This window comes from Protobothrops mucrosquamatus, unplaced genomic scaffold (genome assembly GCF_001527695.2).
Source record: "Protobothrops mucrosquamatus isolate PMUCROS unplaced genomic scaffold, P.Mucros_1.0 scaffold1031, whole genome shotgun sequence".
Lineage (NCBI taxonomy): Eukaryota > Metazoa > Chordata > Lepidosauria > Squamata > Viperidae > Protobothrops > Protobothrops mucrosquamatus.
Genome location: NW_015387265.1, coordinates 179,241 through 194,509, shown reverse-complemented (window position 1 = coordinate 194,509; position 15,269 = coordinate 179,241). Strand labels below are relative to the sequence as shown.

Below are 15,269 nucleotides of genomic sequence, written 5' to 3'. Positions count from 1 at the left end.
AAGTACCATTAAACAATATTGTTTGGAAATAAGATTAGGTCTCAGTCTATTGCTGTTCTCTTATTTTGCTCTTTTCGTGGCCTCCAGTTCAGCACTGTAGAATTTGGGGGTTGGATTAAATGGATCATTAATGTGATCGATCCATCATGATTTTTATTATAACTGATCTGCCATTTTCCTATGCTTGTGCATTGTCTCTCCCCCCATTGTTCAAGTTTATATCTAGAAAATTCTTAAATTTTAACTTTATTCATAAGAGATAATAAATGCACTCAGTCATTTTAACATCTCCAGTTTTTTTCTAATTTTATTCTTTTCAACTAATGATAGCAATCCCAGTTCTTGAATAATATACTTACATGGTATATATAAGTATACAATGTATGTAAGTATATGACCTAACATTCATGAACTGGAAAATTTCTTGACTGTAGCAATTCTTTGGCACTGGCCTCTACTAGAAATTTACAATGCTGCAAAGCAATCCGTAGGCATCACTACCAGCTCTTTATCTTAATAATAAATAGCATTATTTGAGCATATTTTAAGGCCTTTGTTTTTACAAAGGTGCAATTCAGCAGTCTGAAGAGTGTCATTAAATTATTTGAATTTGTAGGCAAATAAATTATATCTGCATTGGTCTGAGGAATGTTTGCTTAATATTAAGAAGTGGGGGCAGGGGAGAAATCGCTTTTTATTATGGCATTGTTTGAAATAGATAATGCAAGCAGATGGAGCTCGTTGATTTTAATTTTTGGAGGACTATGGAAAAACTTCCTCCAGTATCAATCTGTCCAGAATCCAGATCTGATGCTTCCCTGAAGCACTGTAACTTTGAAATCTCCTAGCAAATTTCTGCCTAAAGGTTAGTTCCAAGTCTCCATTTATTCCTTCGAAGGTTTAGAAAACGATGTGATGGAACTGTTTATCTTCCCTTCCAATCCTTCTTTTCCTCTATTGCTCTCCAGCTTCTTGACAGCATCACCACCCATCCTGTCAATCAGGCACAAAGCCAATTTGAGGTCTCCCACTTATTTTCATTTATATTCAATCCATTGCCAAATTGTGCTATTCCTCTCTACTCAACACCGTGAAAAGCCATGGCCTCAACTAAAACAAAACAAAAACCTTACATATGCCTCTTTATTACTGCAGCCTTCTAATCATTGACTTTTCCTTGTTATTTTGTATAAAACTCTGCCAGAAATTTTTAAATATTTACTTGATTGTATAATCCTAGTCTGGAAACTGTGTGAAGTCTCAGATGTTGCTGTACTAGAAATCCCAGCAATACCAGCCAGCATGGCCATTAATAAGCAGTAGTGAGAGCTGCACTTCAATAACTTTTAGAGGGTAACATGCTTCCCATCCTTTATTTAGAGTAGACCATGATATTTCTTTGTAAGTTGATTTACTATCTTTTCCTGTATCTAGCACAGTCTCCTTGTTCTTACCTTTAAAAGTGGCCTCTCCTGCTTTTCCTTTCTGCCAGAACTTATCATACCCTTACCAGTGTAAAAATAATGCCAGTACCATTTTTCCCATCACCACTTTTACTATTATTATCACAACTTCTATGTTTATTTCTATCCCCCTTTGGGGGTTATGACAAAGGTATTTATATACAAATATTAAAAACAAAGCAATTGAAAAGACAAATTCATAAATAAAAAAGTATCAGATAAAAATTAACATTAGAGAGGAGGCAATAAAACGATTAAAAGCTTAGAAAAACACATCAGTCTTTTAAACCACTTTAAAAGTTGCAAAGAAAGTGTCCAGTTAGAATTCTTTTTCCATTCTTCCTTGCTTTATTTTTTTAACCTGGAATTTCTTCCCAAGAGGATGAAATTTCTCTCTTCCTATGGTATCTGGGCTGCAAAACCCTGGTCTACCACTAGAGGGCAGCTGTGCTCGCCTAGAATTCTGCAGCTCAGATAGAGTTATTCCTATGTTATTTCCTACATTTTCAAAATTTAAACTTCTGCTAACTTCTAGAGACAGAAAACTAGGAGCTTTTGATGTTCCCTGTAAGGACTCCACAGTATGATGTGGGGTAAGTAATACAGTGCAATAGCAATAGCAGTTAGACTTATATACCGCTTCATAGTGCTTTACAGTCCTCTCTAAGTGGTTTACAGAGTCAGCATATTGCCCCCAACAATCTGGGCCCTCATTTTACCGAACTCAGAAGGACGCAAGGCTGAGTCCATCTTGAGCCGGTGACAATCGAACTACCGAACTGCTGGCAGCCGGCAGTCAGCAGAAGTAGTCTGCAGTACTGCATTCTAACTGCACCATCACGGCTCTTATAATGCTATCAGTGTGAAAATCAGAAATTTCCCATTTCAAATTGGCCTTCAATAGCAATATTTTACTGGCTGATATCCAAAGGCCTCAGGAGGCAACAGGTCATAGGGTTCAACAAGTTTTATTGCACAGAATAGATTCATTTTCTCCAATAAAATCATCAACTGAAGACATGACATAGAGCGTGTAGGGAAACTCTGTCTTCTGTCATTAGCATTGATGGTGAATTCTCATGTGCCTGTTAGTCTTATTAATGGGAGCTAAGGCAATGGCCTTTTTTGACCATGGGATGAATATCCAGCACTGTTGACCTTTTTCATGGGCTGTTGCTTCAGTATTGATTTGCTATAGCCTTTTTGACATGCAACATAACATAGTATGATTAAGATAGTGTGACAAATTGGCATGTATGCAACAGGGAAAGATTTCTTTACAACAGGGAAAGATTTTGTGAAAAGGACAACTGTTTCCTTTGAAAAAGTATAAACTGATGGATTTGGCTAATAGTAAATCAGTTAGTCTAGACATGGCTACCTCAGTTTTCTAATGACTCAGAAGAAAATTCTTCCCAGCCTTAATGCCTAACATTTTTGAACTAGATATCCTGAGATGTGAACCTTCTGCCTATGTTTTGTCCTCAAGTTATTAATCTTTCATGACTTAAATTGGGATATGCGACTCAATATGATTTTTTTCTGCTTAAGTAACCTCCTTAATAGGGTGACATTCCAGTCTGAAGGAATTTATTTGAGGTTTAAAAAGTATATAGATGATTTTGCAATATTTCTAACATCCTTCTCAGTTTATAGCTATTGCTATAAATAGTCAGAGAAACATTTTTAAATGCAAATCACCTTTCTTTCATGCTTTGAATTAATTTCTCTAATGCTAAATGCTTCATACAAATTTTCCTGATGTAAGCCCTTTTTAAAATGTGCAACTGTCACTGTTTGTACACAATTTCTATCAGCATACTTTCTTTTCAGATGGGTTTTGGGAAAGAGAAGGATCAAGTCCTTGTGGGAGCAAGTTCTTTAATAGAAACTCTGATATTTCTTTACATCTGTATACCAAATAAAGAAATTCATAAATGCAAGAGAGAGAAATATCAGAGTAAAGGTGCTAGATAAATATTTCTGGGTTTAATCAAACATGCAGGTAAGAATTTTGTAAAGTATAGATTAAGACTTTAGCCATGATGGTGGCATGGGATATCAAGTGGGGCCTACATATGCCCAGTGCTTTTTTTCTAAAAAAAAAAAAAAGGTGCTGGAACTCACACACATCATACAACCCGCCTTGCCTACCCTATAAGGTTCCATCCAAAAAAGGTGCCGGAACTTCGTTCTGGGCATTCTATGAGAAAAAAAGCCATGCATATGCCTACACTATATTGACCTGCTACCGAATCATTATGGAGAGGAAATGTGTTATTTGTGCTCCCTTCTCAGTGATTCTGTATCAAGATGATGCTATTATTATCAATGGAAGCAGATTGGAAGTAAAAATGATGCCTTCTTTACTTCCTATGGTCTTTCTCCAGAATTTGCCTTCCCACTGTCATTAGTAACAGAGGAAGCAGTAATCTGTTCCTGATACAAAACAACATGCTGATCAGTAGAGTAGAGGGGTAAAAAATGAACCTGTAGGCAATGAAACTTCACTGCAAGGCTGCCTGAAATCAAAATAACTCATTTTCTTCAGCAACATATTGTTGCATTTGGCTGTTTCCTATACAGGTAGTCCATAATTAGGACCAAAATCTCAGTCGCTGTCATTAACCAAGATGTCACAGGACTGTTTCACTCAGTGGCTGCTATCCTGGCACTCTTGGCTGTGATTGCTAAGTGATCATGTGGGTTGTTAAGTAGACAGAGTCTCAGGTAAGGATCGCCCACAGTGCCTCACGGGTGGGTGGAGAGTCCTGGGAGGCCCATGCATGAGTTGTAGGACTTCTGAAATGTGGTACTGTGGTACTAATGTGGTACCAAAGAGGCCCATGGAATCCTCACTGTCTACCTGGGCCACTAGCTCGCACGGTTCTGTCAGTGTAAGCAAAGTATATTTACCTCCAAATTTTGATTTCATATATTTGAATGGGCAAATGAGCAGGAGGGTCAGGTCACTAGTAACCTTGCTTATACCCAGAAATAGCTTTCAATATTTTATATATTGATTTATACATTAATATCTTATCCAAGCTGCTTTCTCTGAGGCAGATTACCTGTAAAATTCAAATAAAGGGAAAATGTACCTAATTAACAAGGACTAACTTTGTACAAATTAGAATAACAGAGTAAAATCCAGGGCAATACCTAAATTTAAAAGCCACCAAAAAGAACGATGAATAATTAATTCATCCTAGGTGGAGCTATCTCAAGGGTTCCTTCTTTAGGTGCCCATGTGTATTATTTCATTTGTGAAACATAGAATTAAAATTCTTTTCATCTTGCTTTGTATGCTCCATGCTTTGTAGCTACATCTCTTTCAGTTACAGTCAAAACTCTGAGAAGACAGTTTGTATGTATGTGTGTTTGTGTGTGTTTATAGATACATGCACATGTAGTTTCCCATTTAAATCATAGCATCAATGAATTTTATTTCTCTCTTCCTAAAATATATTTATTTTATATGTTTAGATTATTTGTTGGGAAAAGAAAAGCTACATATTTAAAGTAAAAAGAATAACATGAGCATCTGAAATTATATTCATAGTTCCAGATTCCTAACCTGCAGAAAGAATAATGTGGAGAGCAACATCAGCCCTAGTAGGCTAAATCCTACTGGAACTGGTGTTGAGTCTAGAATTCTCTGCTTCTGCTGACACCATCTGTTGCTCTCTGGGTAATTATTTTGGAGAAACCGTTCCTGCATTTTTTCCCGTGATTTAGTTCCAACTCTGTCCAGATGTTTTAGTATAGATAACTTTTACTGTAATCTGGCACATAAAAGACATTAATGTTATTGCCGGATAAACATATTTGGGTAATGTTTGACATACAAGGTAAGGTATCAGAATACTGGATGGAGCACTGGTATCCTTTGCAGTTGTTTTCATATATCCAGCCAATATCACTCCTCTATTCTGACAAACAGATGATCTATTTGCAATAGAACATTGGACTTTGCAGGTGGAAAGGCAAATATAGTACGTACAATTGTCTGTAAGCTACAACTTCGAGTGTGTACAAGCAGTAAGCAGTTGAAATCAGTAAACAAAGGGAGATGAAGATTTATCTCTTTATCTATTTCCCTGAGCCTTCATACCATTATTGGCTCAAGGGGTGTGTTCATAACTGAGCTTAGTCTGACTCTGGCAAATGAAGCCTTGTGTGTGGAGCACATAGCTATGCCAAGGACAGATACTTTCCCAGTTCTACATGGTGAACTTGCTGGGGCTGCTTTGTCTCTTTGGCCAGAATGAGGTTCTACCACGTGTATTGTGATCTCAGATAGGCCTGCGAAAGTCCTAAATGCATACCTACATATATACAAAAAAAATATCAACTGATATATTGCTTTCTCTTACCAGTTCTGAGTCATTAGGAAATCTACCCCCAAATATTTTAAAGTACATGTGGAAAATGACTGGGGAAGGAATTTGGATTTGATCAATTTGCTACATGTTTTCTGTAATTCTTTGTGAGTTCCTAAAGTCGCTTAAAGGCAGGGAGATCATGGTTCAGAAGTCTATTGGTGGAGTCAATGGCTGTCAGTTTTACTCTTAGGAAGTGATTGGGTGTGATTAGACCAACAATCAGTGTTAGGATCTGAACAGAATTTATATATGACTAAAGTTGTCTTTCTGTTTGTAGCTTTCAAGTGGACAAACTGGTGCATCATAGGATAACAATTTTTGAATCAAGGTACCACAAATGGCCCAACTTAAAGAATACACCCAAAATCTGAGACCCATTACTTCCATGTAATTGAAATTTCAAGGATCTTCATACCACTTGTATTTGCAGTTATGGCCATTGCAGCATTGCTGCAGTTAGCTTCAGTCATGTGATCATAATTTCTGACTGCATTTCCCAGAAACCCATAGGTTGTGTGGTGCAAAAAAGATGGGAGGGGCATATCCTCATCATCTTTCCTGTCTGTATCATGACCAGTTGGCTGGCAGCAAGTTCCAAAGGACAAGTGGCAATTAGCTACTGTGGAACCAAGGTTGAATTTTGAAATCTCTTAATGACAGTGGACAGCAAGGGAAGGACGAAGGAATGATTTGAATGCCTGCTGGTAATATAGGGCTGGCTGGGGGACACACTAGGATTGGAGTGGGGCTCAGTTTTCTTTGCAGTATGCGATTCCCTTTGTTCCCCTCCCCCCCTCCCCCAGCAAAGTGGCAGGGGCAGTTCTGCAGATCAACTGAGGAAGAGGAGAAGCAGGAGGCTTCACTGTGGCTCTGTTGAGGGTCCTGAGGGGAAGGGAAATATGCCAGACTATATTATATGTGGAAAGAATGACCCAACAGGTCATGGGTTGTCCGGTGATTACTAATTCTTTCTTACCCATTGTATAAGTTAGCTTCTCATCCGTGTGCCTGGCAAGACTCAGTTGCATACCTGAAAATTAATTACCAGATGGTGGAACAATGAATGATCCTGCTATTATAATCAGCAAGGTCACATTCCCTGTGGTGTCCTAATCTACTGAGAGTTTCAAAAAGAATTATTGTGTTTCTGTTTGCAACATGCCATTGCATAACTTTGTTTTCTTATCCGCACATGACTATGCCAAGCTAATTGCAGATGTTTTTTTTTTTAAAAAAAGCAAGTAACTATTAGCAAAGAGCCATGGAGGCTCACTGGGTAGAGAGCAGTATTGAAGGCTAACTCACTGTTTACTGCCAGCAGTTCAATTCTGACTGGCTCAAGGTTGACTCAGCCTTCCATCCTTCCGAGTTTGGTAAAATTGGGACCCAGATTGTTGAGGGCAATATGCTGACTCTGTAAACCACTTAGAGAGGGCTGTAAAGCACTATGAAGCAGTATATAAGTCTAAGTGCTATTGCTATTGCTATCTCACTGAGAAGCACTGTTGTTGATAACTTCATTACATCAGAAGGCAGATCCGAAAGGTAAGATCCGAAAGCTTTCTGATGTACTCAAAGATCTGAAAACTTTTTTTAATAGTCTGGGCAACATTGAAAGACTTGCCATGTTGCATCAGTAGTGGATTTTTTTTGCCCAAGATTGTGATGACAATGTATTAATAAGGGACTTTTTGTGACACAGGTGGAATTGGGGATATTGGTAGGACATGGGAATAGCAATATAACTGCCAAATGAACTGGGATGGCTGAGTCACCTTTCTTATATTGGGTGGCTTCCTTGGCAAACAGAGATTGTGAAGCAAGACAAAAATTCTTTCCTGATCTTTCCAAACTCAAGCGTTTAGGGATTAAGGTTTAGATTAGACAAGAGAGTGCAGAGCATGGATGGCAGATCATTTCCCAATGAAGCACTAGCACTAAAAAATGAAGGGAATTCTGGAGCTGTGACAATAGGTCTATCCAACTTCTTTATAGTCCAGATGAGTCCAGACATCACACTACTTTTGAGCGGGGAGAGGAGCTGTAAACCTTTTTAAGCAGATAGTTAAAATAAACCTCAAAATTAAGAAGGAAATTATTGAAATCTCCTGAGTTCCTCCAGTACATACTGGGTTTGTCTTCAATTGGATTATCATATCTGCAACAGATAATAATAAGTTGATGCTATGGGGCAGGTATAATGCTAATATTTAGGAATATGGGCATTTCAAGTACAGATGCTGAGAGCGTGAATATATTGAGGGGTATTGTATTATACATGCACCATACATTCTGCACTGGGTTCAAACACACATATATATTTGTGATTGCTGTAAACTCTAAAGGTCTACTACCATAATACTTAAGAAAGCTTCCACTTGAATCATTTTTTTAAACACAGAGAAGACAAAGACAGGGAAAGAGCCCTCTTATCCATCATCTGTAACAGGAAAATGTCTTGGGCCTGCCTGGCTTGTTTTCTCTTTCTTTGACACAATACAACACACAAGTTAAATGTTTGAAGTTTGAACTTTTATTCCTCTTATTGGATCCGTGTGTGATTCACAAAATAATTTCTATATCACCCAAGACTAATTTCCCTTACTTTGAATCCAAGAAGATTGTTTCAGATTTTTCCACACTGCAGAATTTTGTTTTAAATGTTTTCTGTAGTTTATGACCACATGTTCAAGGAGGAAAGCCTAGAAGATATATTTAACTTTCTGTAATAAAATGTACATAGAAAGGTCAGTGTTTTGTTATTTGATCCAGTTTGTCTGATTATAAACCAAAAAGGAAATATCTCTCCCTGAACACAGAGGATCCACAATATGTTAGACTTAAAAGGCTTGAAATGATCAGACAGCCAAGAGGATGCCAGCGTAGATGTCTCTGAAAAGATAAAATATGTTCTGAAAATGGGAGAGGATATGATTAAAAAAAAAGTTTCTTAAAAATATAATATTGCTATCTTTCAGGAACTAAGTCCCAAACTATGTCTTATTGAAGTTCATGGCCTAGTTTTGATAAATCTGAAGCTTGCTTCTTCAAAGCCCAGCTGCCAGCAGTTCATCCCTCATTCCCCCCCCCCCCAATCTCAGGATGAACTCTGATTAATTTGGGAGTATTAAAAGTGAACTGAGAAACCTAATCGTATCCTATTGCTTGGATCTAATTCTGTTCCTATCTTGATATTACTTAGCTGCCTCTGGCCCTATCTTAGCATTCTTGTGAGTATTAAAAAAAAAACTAGACAGAAATAAGTATCAGAATGCCCATTAACTCTTTCTGGCTTTATCTATCCATATGTTTCTTGTATAATTTAAACCATATAAAAATTCTACATGAAAATCTCCTTGGCTAGAAAAAAGTCCCCACTCCTGAATTCATCTTTAACATGTAGCAGGTTAGAAGAAGAGTAATGTATAGTTGGTGATGCTAAGACACATCTTCCTTTTTTAAAAAAAAAAAAAATATGGATAGTAAATCCTAACAGAGTTTCTGAAGCATGAAGTTCTGATTATGAAAGGATGTTTTCCTATGAATTGCCCATAACTTGTACTTTTTTTTTTTCAGTCCCTGACATTTCCAGAATAATACTCATACATAATCTAGATCAGCATTTCTCAAACTTGGCAACTTTAAGAACTCCCAGAATTCCCCAACCAGTATGCTGGCATCTTAAAATTGCCAGGTTTGAGAAATATTAGATGAAGTTGGTTGTGTTGTGCATCATGTCAATGGTACATAAGTCTTAATGGAAGTTTCTGAACAGAGGGAATATAACTGTCTCAGGTTGCTCTTGGCTTTACCTCTGGTCTGATCCTGACAAGGATTTTAAGATAAGGAAAATTGTTTTTTTTTCTAAAAGAAAGAAATGTTAGGAATAGAAATCATGAATTGAACCAATCTTCTTAATCTAATTTTATGAGCTTAATGTCCAGGGTCTATATATAAAGTTTACTGGAGTTGGACATTTATTTATTTATTTGAATTTATTCAATTTCAGTGGACTCTATATGTAGAACCTGGACATTAAGCTCATAACATTAGGTTAAGATGATTGATTCCATGCATGGTTTCTATTACCAACAGTTCTCTGGTCTCCACGCAGAGAGCCACTGTGTTTAAATTTATTTATTTATTTATTTATTTATTTATTTATTTATTTATTTATTTATTTATTTATTTATTTATTTATTTATTTATTCAATTTCTGTAGCTGCCTATCTCAGTCAGTGACTCTGGGTGACTTACAATTCAAAAAATATATCACAATTTATTGTTATAAGAGCCGTCGTGGCGCAGTGGTTAGAATGCAGTATTGCAGGCTAACTCTGCTGACTGCCAACAGTTCGATTCTCACTGGCTCAAGATTGACTCATCCTTCCATCCTTCCGGGGTTGGTAAAATGAGGACCCAGATTGTTGGGGCCAATATGCTGACCCTGTAAACTGCTTAGAGATAGCTGTAAAGCACTGTGAAGCAGTATATAAGTCTAAGTGCTATTGCTATAAAAATCAGTAAAAACATTCAAAATAAATATACATAGCAATTGATATACTTGGCCAGTCAGCAGTTAGGAAACAGGGCCGTTGACATATTCAGCATCCCAGGAACATATCCAGGTTTTAGGGCTTTAGGAAATACTATCAAGGTTGAGGCCATTCTAATCTCTGAAGGAAGAATGTTCCATAGAGCAGGAACCACGGCAGAAAAAACCTGTTGTCTAGTTCCTGCCAGCTGACACTCTTTAGCTGACGGGATTTGCAGTATGCCCATTCTGCTAGATAGAGTTGGATGGCTAGAGACTCTTGTATGGAGTGCATGTGGGCAATTGCAGATTCTTTCTTATTGTTTGGGAACAAATTCCAAGGAGCTGATCTGTTCACCAGCTCCTCATTCCACCATGATTCATTCTTTCTTTCTTTCTTTCTTTCTTTCTTTCTTTCTTTCTTTCTTTCTTTCTTTCTTTCTTTCTTTCTTTCTTTCTTTCTTTCTTTCTTTTTCTTTTTTTCTTCTTTCTCTGTTTTTTATTTATTGTTTTATCATAGAGAATAAAATACAAAGCAATAAAACAAACAAAATGAAACAAAACAAAGGCATACATTCAAACCTAACAGCAAAAAAAAATAGTATACAAAAAAAAAAGAAAAAAATGGCAAATTAAATTTAACATTTAACATTTAACATGTAGGATCCACTCTATCTGGGTGCTGAAAGAAAAGAAAACAGAGTAAATTTTCTTTCCCTTTTACAAATATATATATAATTTCTGTTGCTTTCCTGGAAGAGCCGATAACACATTTTTTAAAAAAAATTATGGAAAAATATTCCTCTTTATGAAAAATAGGTGCCCTCAATAGCAAAAAGCTGGAAGGAAATTCCCAGAGGATTTTAGCTCAGGACTAAAGTCTATTACAACCTTCTTTTAAAAATATGTAATTATCTTGACAAGATAGAGTGCCTTGTCTGCTCATTGAGAGACAAATGCAGAAAGGGCTCTGTACTGAGAGCGATGATTAATAGTCTTTGTCAGTAATGGGAAAGAAAGGATAACTTGACGGGTTTCATAGGAGTAATTTCCATATAGTCTAAGAGCATTTTTATAACTTTGTAAGATTGACTGCAAATTTACCGCCTTGATATAATCTTTTCTTGTTGGTCAGTTCTCTGTCAATTTGTTATAGTGTCTACTTTGCTGGTACATCAGCTGCTAAGCATGAGGCTTCTATATTAAAGTGAATTTTCCAATAACAGAAAATGGAATGGGTTATAATTAGGCATAATTCAGACCAATTTGTATTTTTGGATTCCATTGTAGTATTCCTGCAGAAGGATTGGACTTTTTATGAGGAAAAATATATTTATAGTGCTTGTGTGACATTTTTCTATACAGGTACATAGGTTTGTGTCTGAACATCTTAGAGTTTGCTCTTTGGCCATGGTTTGCACCAATGAAGTTATATCACGACAAAACACAAGAATTACTTGATTCTAACTTTACTCCAAATATGACAGATTAAAGGGATGTTAGGTAGCAGCGTTCAGAAGACATTCACCAAATACCTCAAGAACTCCTGCTCCTCTTGATATTGTTTGCATTATATGAGGCTATGACTTAACTCCCTTTCTTGCAGAACTATATGTTTAGGTCTACCAGGAGTTGGAGAATAAAATTCTTCATAAATAGTCTGACTAACAGTAAAGTGAAGTGGAAGGGAGCATCCTTGATGTAGCTCACAAACTTGATTTTGCTTATATGTCATTTGAACTAGGTTTTGGACAAGATCTATCACTATATTATGGTGATAGATGGGTTAAGAAAACTAATAACATCCAATCAGTTGTGTTTTCTCCATAACTCACTCTTTAGTAGACAGTGAAGTGTATTTATTTTTTGATATAACAATTAGAGTGAAAACGTAGTGTGTGTGTGTGTGTGTGTGTGTGTGTGTGTAGGTGTACACATACAAGACTCCCTGCCTGCCTCCCTCTTTGCTGGTGAGGACACTGTTGTACTATATTACTGATGTTCCTTATAAAACATCATTTTGAACAGCACCCAATGCATAAAGTGTAATCTCCGTCTGCTGGACTATACCTCTTTCCAATGGTCATCTCTGCATTACGCTGTATTTGGAAATTGCAGCTGGGTTATGCAATAGAGTCCAAAAGTCAATTCCTAAACATGAATGGAATTTCTTTAAACCAGCTTATTCAGAAGTTCTTTGTGTTAAGTGTCATTATTTCCTTTCTCCAGGTGGTCAGGCTTTGTTTCCAACAATTTCCTCTTAGCTTCTCCCCTTTAGGTCTCATGGCTTGGTACAAGCACATGTTTTCTCTCTGCTAGCGGTTGGGGAAAGGACCATATTTGAGAGTCAAGTTAAGGCAGTCCCAGCTGTTACTCTTGTGGTACCAAATGCACCATACCACAGGGGGCCCTCCTTTAGTTGTAATGAATGGAGTACTATGTTAAGTGGCAACTTTTACCAAGGGATTAATATGTCTGAAGTCCACTGAGAACAGTTATGACAAAATGAGGCAAGCAGCTATCATGGTTAATTAGCAGATACTTGAGTAATTCTGCAGTCTGGGGTAAAGGTTAGAGGGGAAGGGGACTGAGATAGGAGAAAAACTAGCAGTATGTCTGACAAGGGCAAGCTCTTGATGAAATACTTGCTGTAACTGATGGATGTTATACAAGCTATCCTTCGACACTGCTGAAAGTACCTGAGGGAATTGGTGCTACAGTTACTAGTATGGGAAGCATAATGTGAGCGTCTAAATACCTGCATATGCTTCAATGCTGGCCTAAGTTAAATGCTTACAGAACATGTCCTTTGTGATGTCACTTGCTGACTACCAGCAGGTCTCAAGGGAAGAAAAGGCTAAAATTGGGGGAGGGTTATGTAAGTCCACTTAGCCTTCGTAATTAATATTCCTGCCCTCTTTCTCGCATTAAGAGGGATATTCTGAAAGGAGTTTTTACTTGTGTTCGCTTGAATGTGTGTAAAAAGCCTCTGCAGAAATCAGAATTGCACAGTGTATCTAATCACATGGAGGTTATTTCCCTTATTAAGGACAAGCAATGGAAAGGGGCATTGTGAATTTTATATTCAACTTTGAAACTGAGTTACAGAAATGTTGCTTGAAATTTTATATGAAAAGCACCTGAAGTATTTTGAATAGTGTTTGAATATATGGGACGAATTTCTTCATGCTGGAATTTATCTGTCTGTTTGTTTGTTCATTCATTCAATTTCTTTAGCAGCCCATCTTAATCAATGACTCATGGTGGCTCAAAGTTCAAAAAATATACTATGATTAAAGCATTAAAAACATTTAAAAACAATAAAAGCAATAAAAAAATCCAAAATAAATATACATAGCAGCTAGTTAATCCTAAAGCCAGGAAACTTACCACATGCCTGGGAAAATAATCAGAGTTTTAGAGCCTTTCGAAAGGCTAACAGGACTGGAATGATTTTAATCTCTGAGGGGAGAATATTGCCAATATGTTAGATAAAATTGGATAGGTAGAGACTTTAGGAAAAAGATGCTCCTTCAGGTGACCTGGTCCCAAGCCATGCAGGGTTTAAGGGTGACAACCAACACCCTGAATTTCTCCTGGAAACATACCAATAATAACCAATGCATCTCACACAGTACTGGTGTTACTTGTGCCATATACCTGCCACCATATACTACCTGCACAGCTGCATTCTGCACCAGCTGAAGTTTCTGAAGGCTCTTCAGGAGCAGCCACATGTAGAGCATGTTTTGCAGCAGTTTAAAGGAGAGGTCACAAGGGCATGAGTCACTATGAGCAGAGCCTCCTGGTCCAGGAGTGGATGCAGCTTGTGCATCACCCAAAGGTGTGCAAAGGCTCTCCTAGCCACAGTTACCACCTGCTCTCTGAGCAGAAACCATAAGTTTAAGACGACTTCAAGATTGTGCACTGGCTTGCCTGGGATGTTTGTTTAGTCTTCATAAATAAGTTCCACTGATACTTTAATATTTTTTTTCTGTCATTTATTGTGGTTTATTTCCTTCTATCTTAGTGCATGCCTTTTCTTAGTGTAGAAAATTTCAGATAATTCTCTGTATAAAAGGAAATATACAGTAGTCCTTACTGCCTTTAAGCCATGCTATTGGCTGTGCAGATTTTGAAGGAAACTGGCAATTTGTTAAGTCATCAGCTTCTCAGAAAAATCATCTCACGTATTCCTACCCTGTATCTTTTTCTTTCAGATCGAGAACGGATTGGCCAAGATTCCGCTTATGAGCAGGAAGGAAAGGTGCAGTTTGTCATTGACGCAGTCTATGCCATGGGTCACGCACTGCATAATATGCACAAGAACTTGTGTCCAGGGAAGATCGGTCTTTGCCCCAAGATGGATCCAGTAGATGGTGCAGAGTTGCTCAGATATATCCGGAATGTCAATTTCTCAGGTCTGCCTTTCAAAGAGCACCATTAAGATTAAAGTTACCAAACTGGATTTATGTTAGGCTATGGCATTCTATAATTAATAGAAAAGAATGTTGAAATACCTCCTTGACAACTTTTTGCTCTTGTTTGTTTTCCATCATTTCTCCATTCCTAAAATTTAGAATATATATTTAAGGTTTGAGATGCAGTAAGAGGCATATCAGACTTAAATGCATGGACTGTTTACTGCTTTTACACCTACTTTTTCCAAGATATATATATTTTTAGGTTTTAATAATAATAATAATAATAATAATAATAATAATAATAATAATAATAATAATAATAATAATAATAATAGTAAAGTTGGAAGGGACCTTGAAGGTCATCTAGTCCAACCCCCTGCTCAGGCAGGAAACCCTATACCATTTCGGACAAATGGCTGTCCAGTCTCTTCTTAAAAACTTCCAGTGTTGGAGCATTCACCGC

At 37.2% G+C, this 15,269-nt stretch overlaps 1 protein-coding gene across 1 annotated transcript in view; it reads left to right on the top strand.

Annotated features, from left to right (window-relative positions):
• LOC107291015 (metabotropic glutamate receptor 4) overlaps positions 1–15,269 on the top strand; it is a 268,099-nt gene that overhangs the window by 197,092 nt on the left and 55,738 nt on the right. Inside the window, exon 6 of the mRNA XM_015819964.1 lies at positions 14,603–14,803. Within this exon, the coding sequence (XP_015675450.1) occupies positions 14,603–14,803 (201 nt within the window). The remainder of the gene's footprint in view (positions 1–14,602; positions 14,804–15,269) is intronic.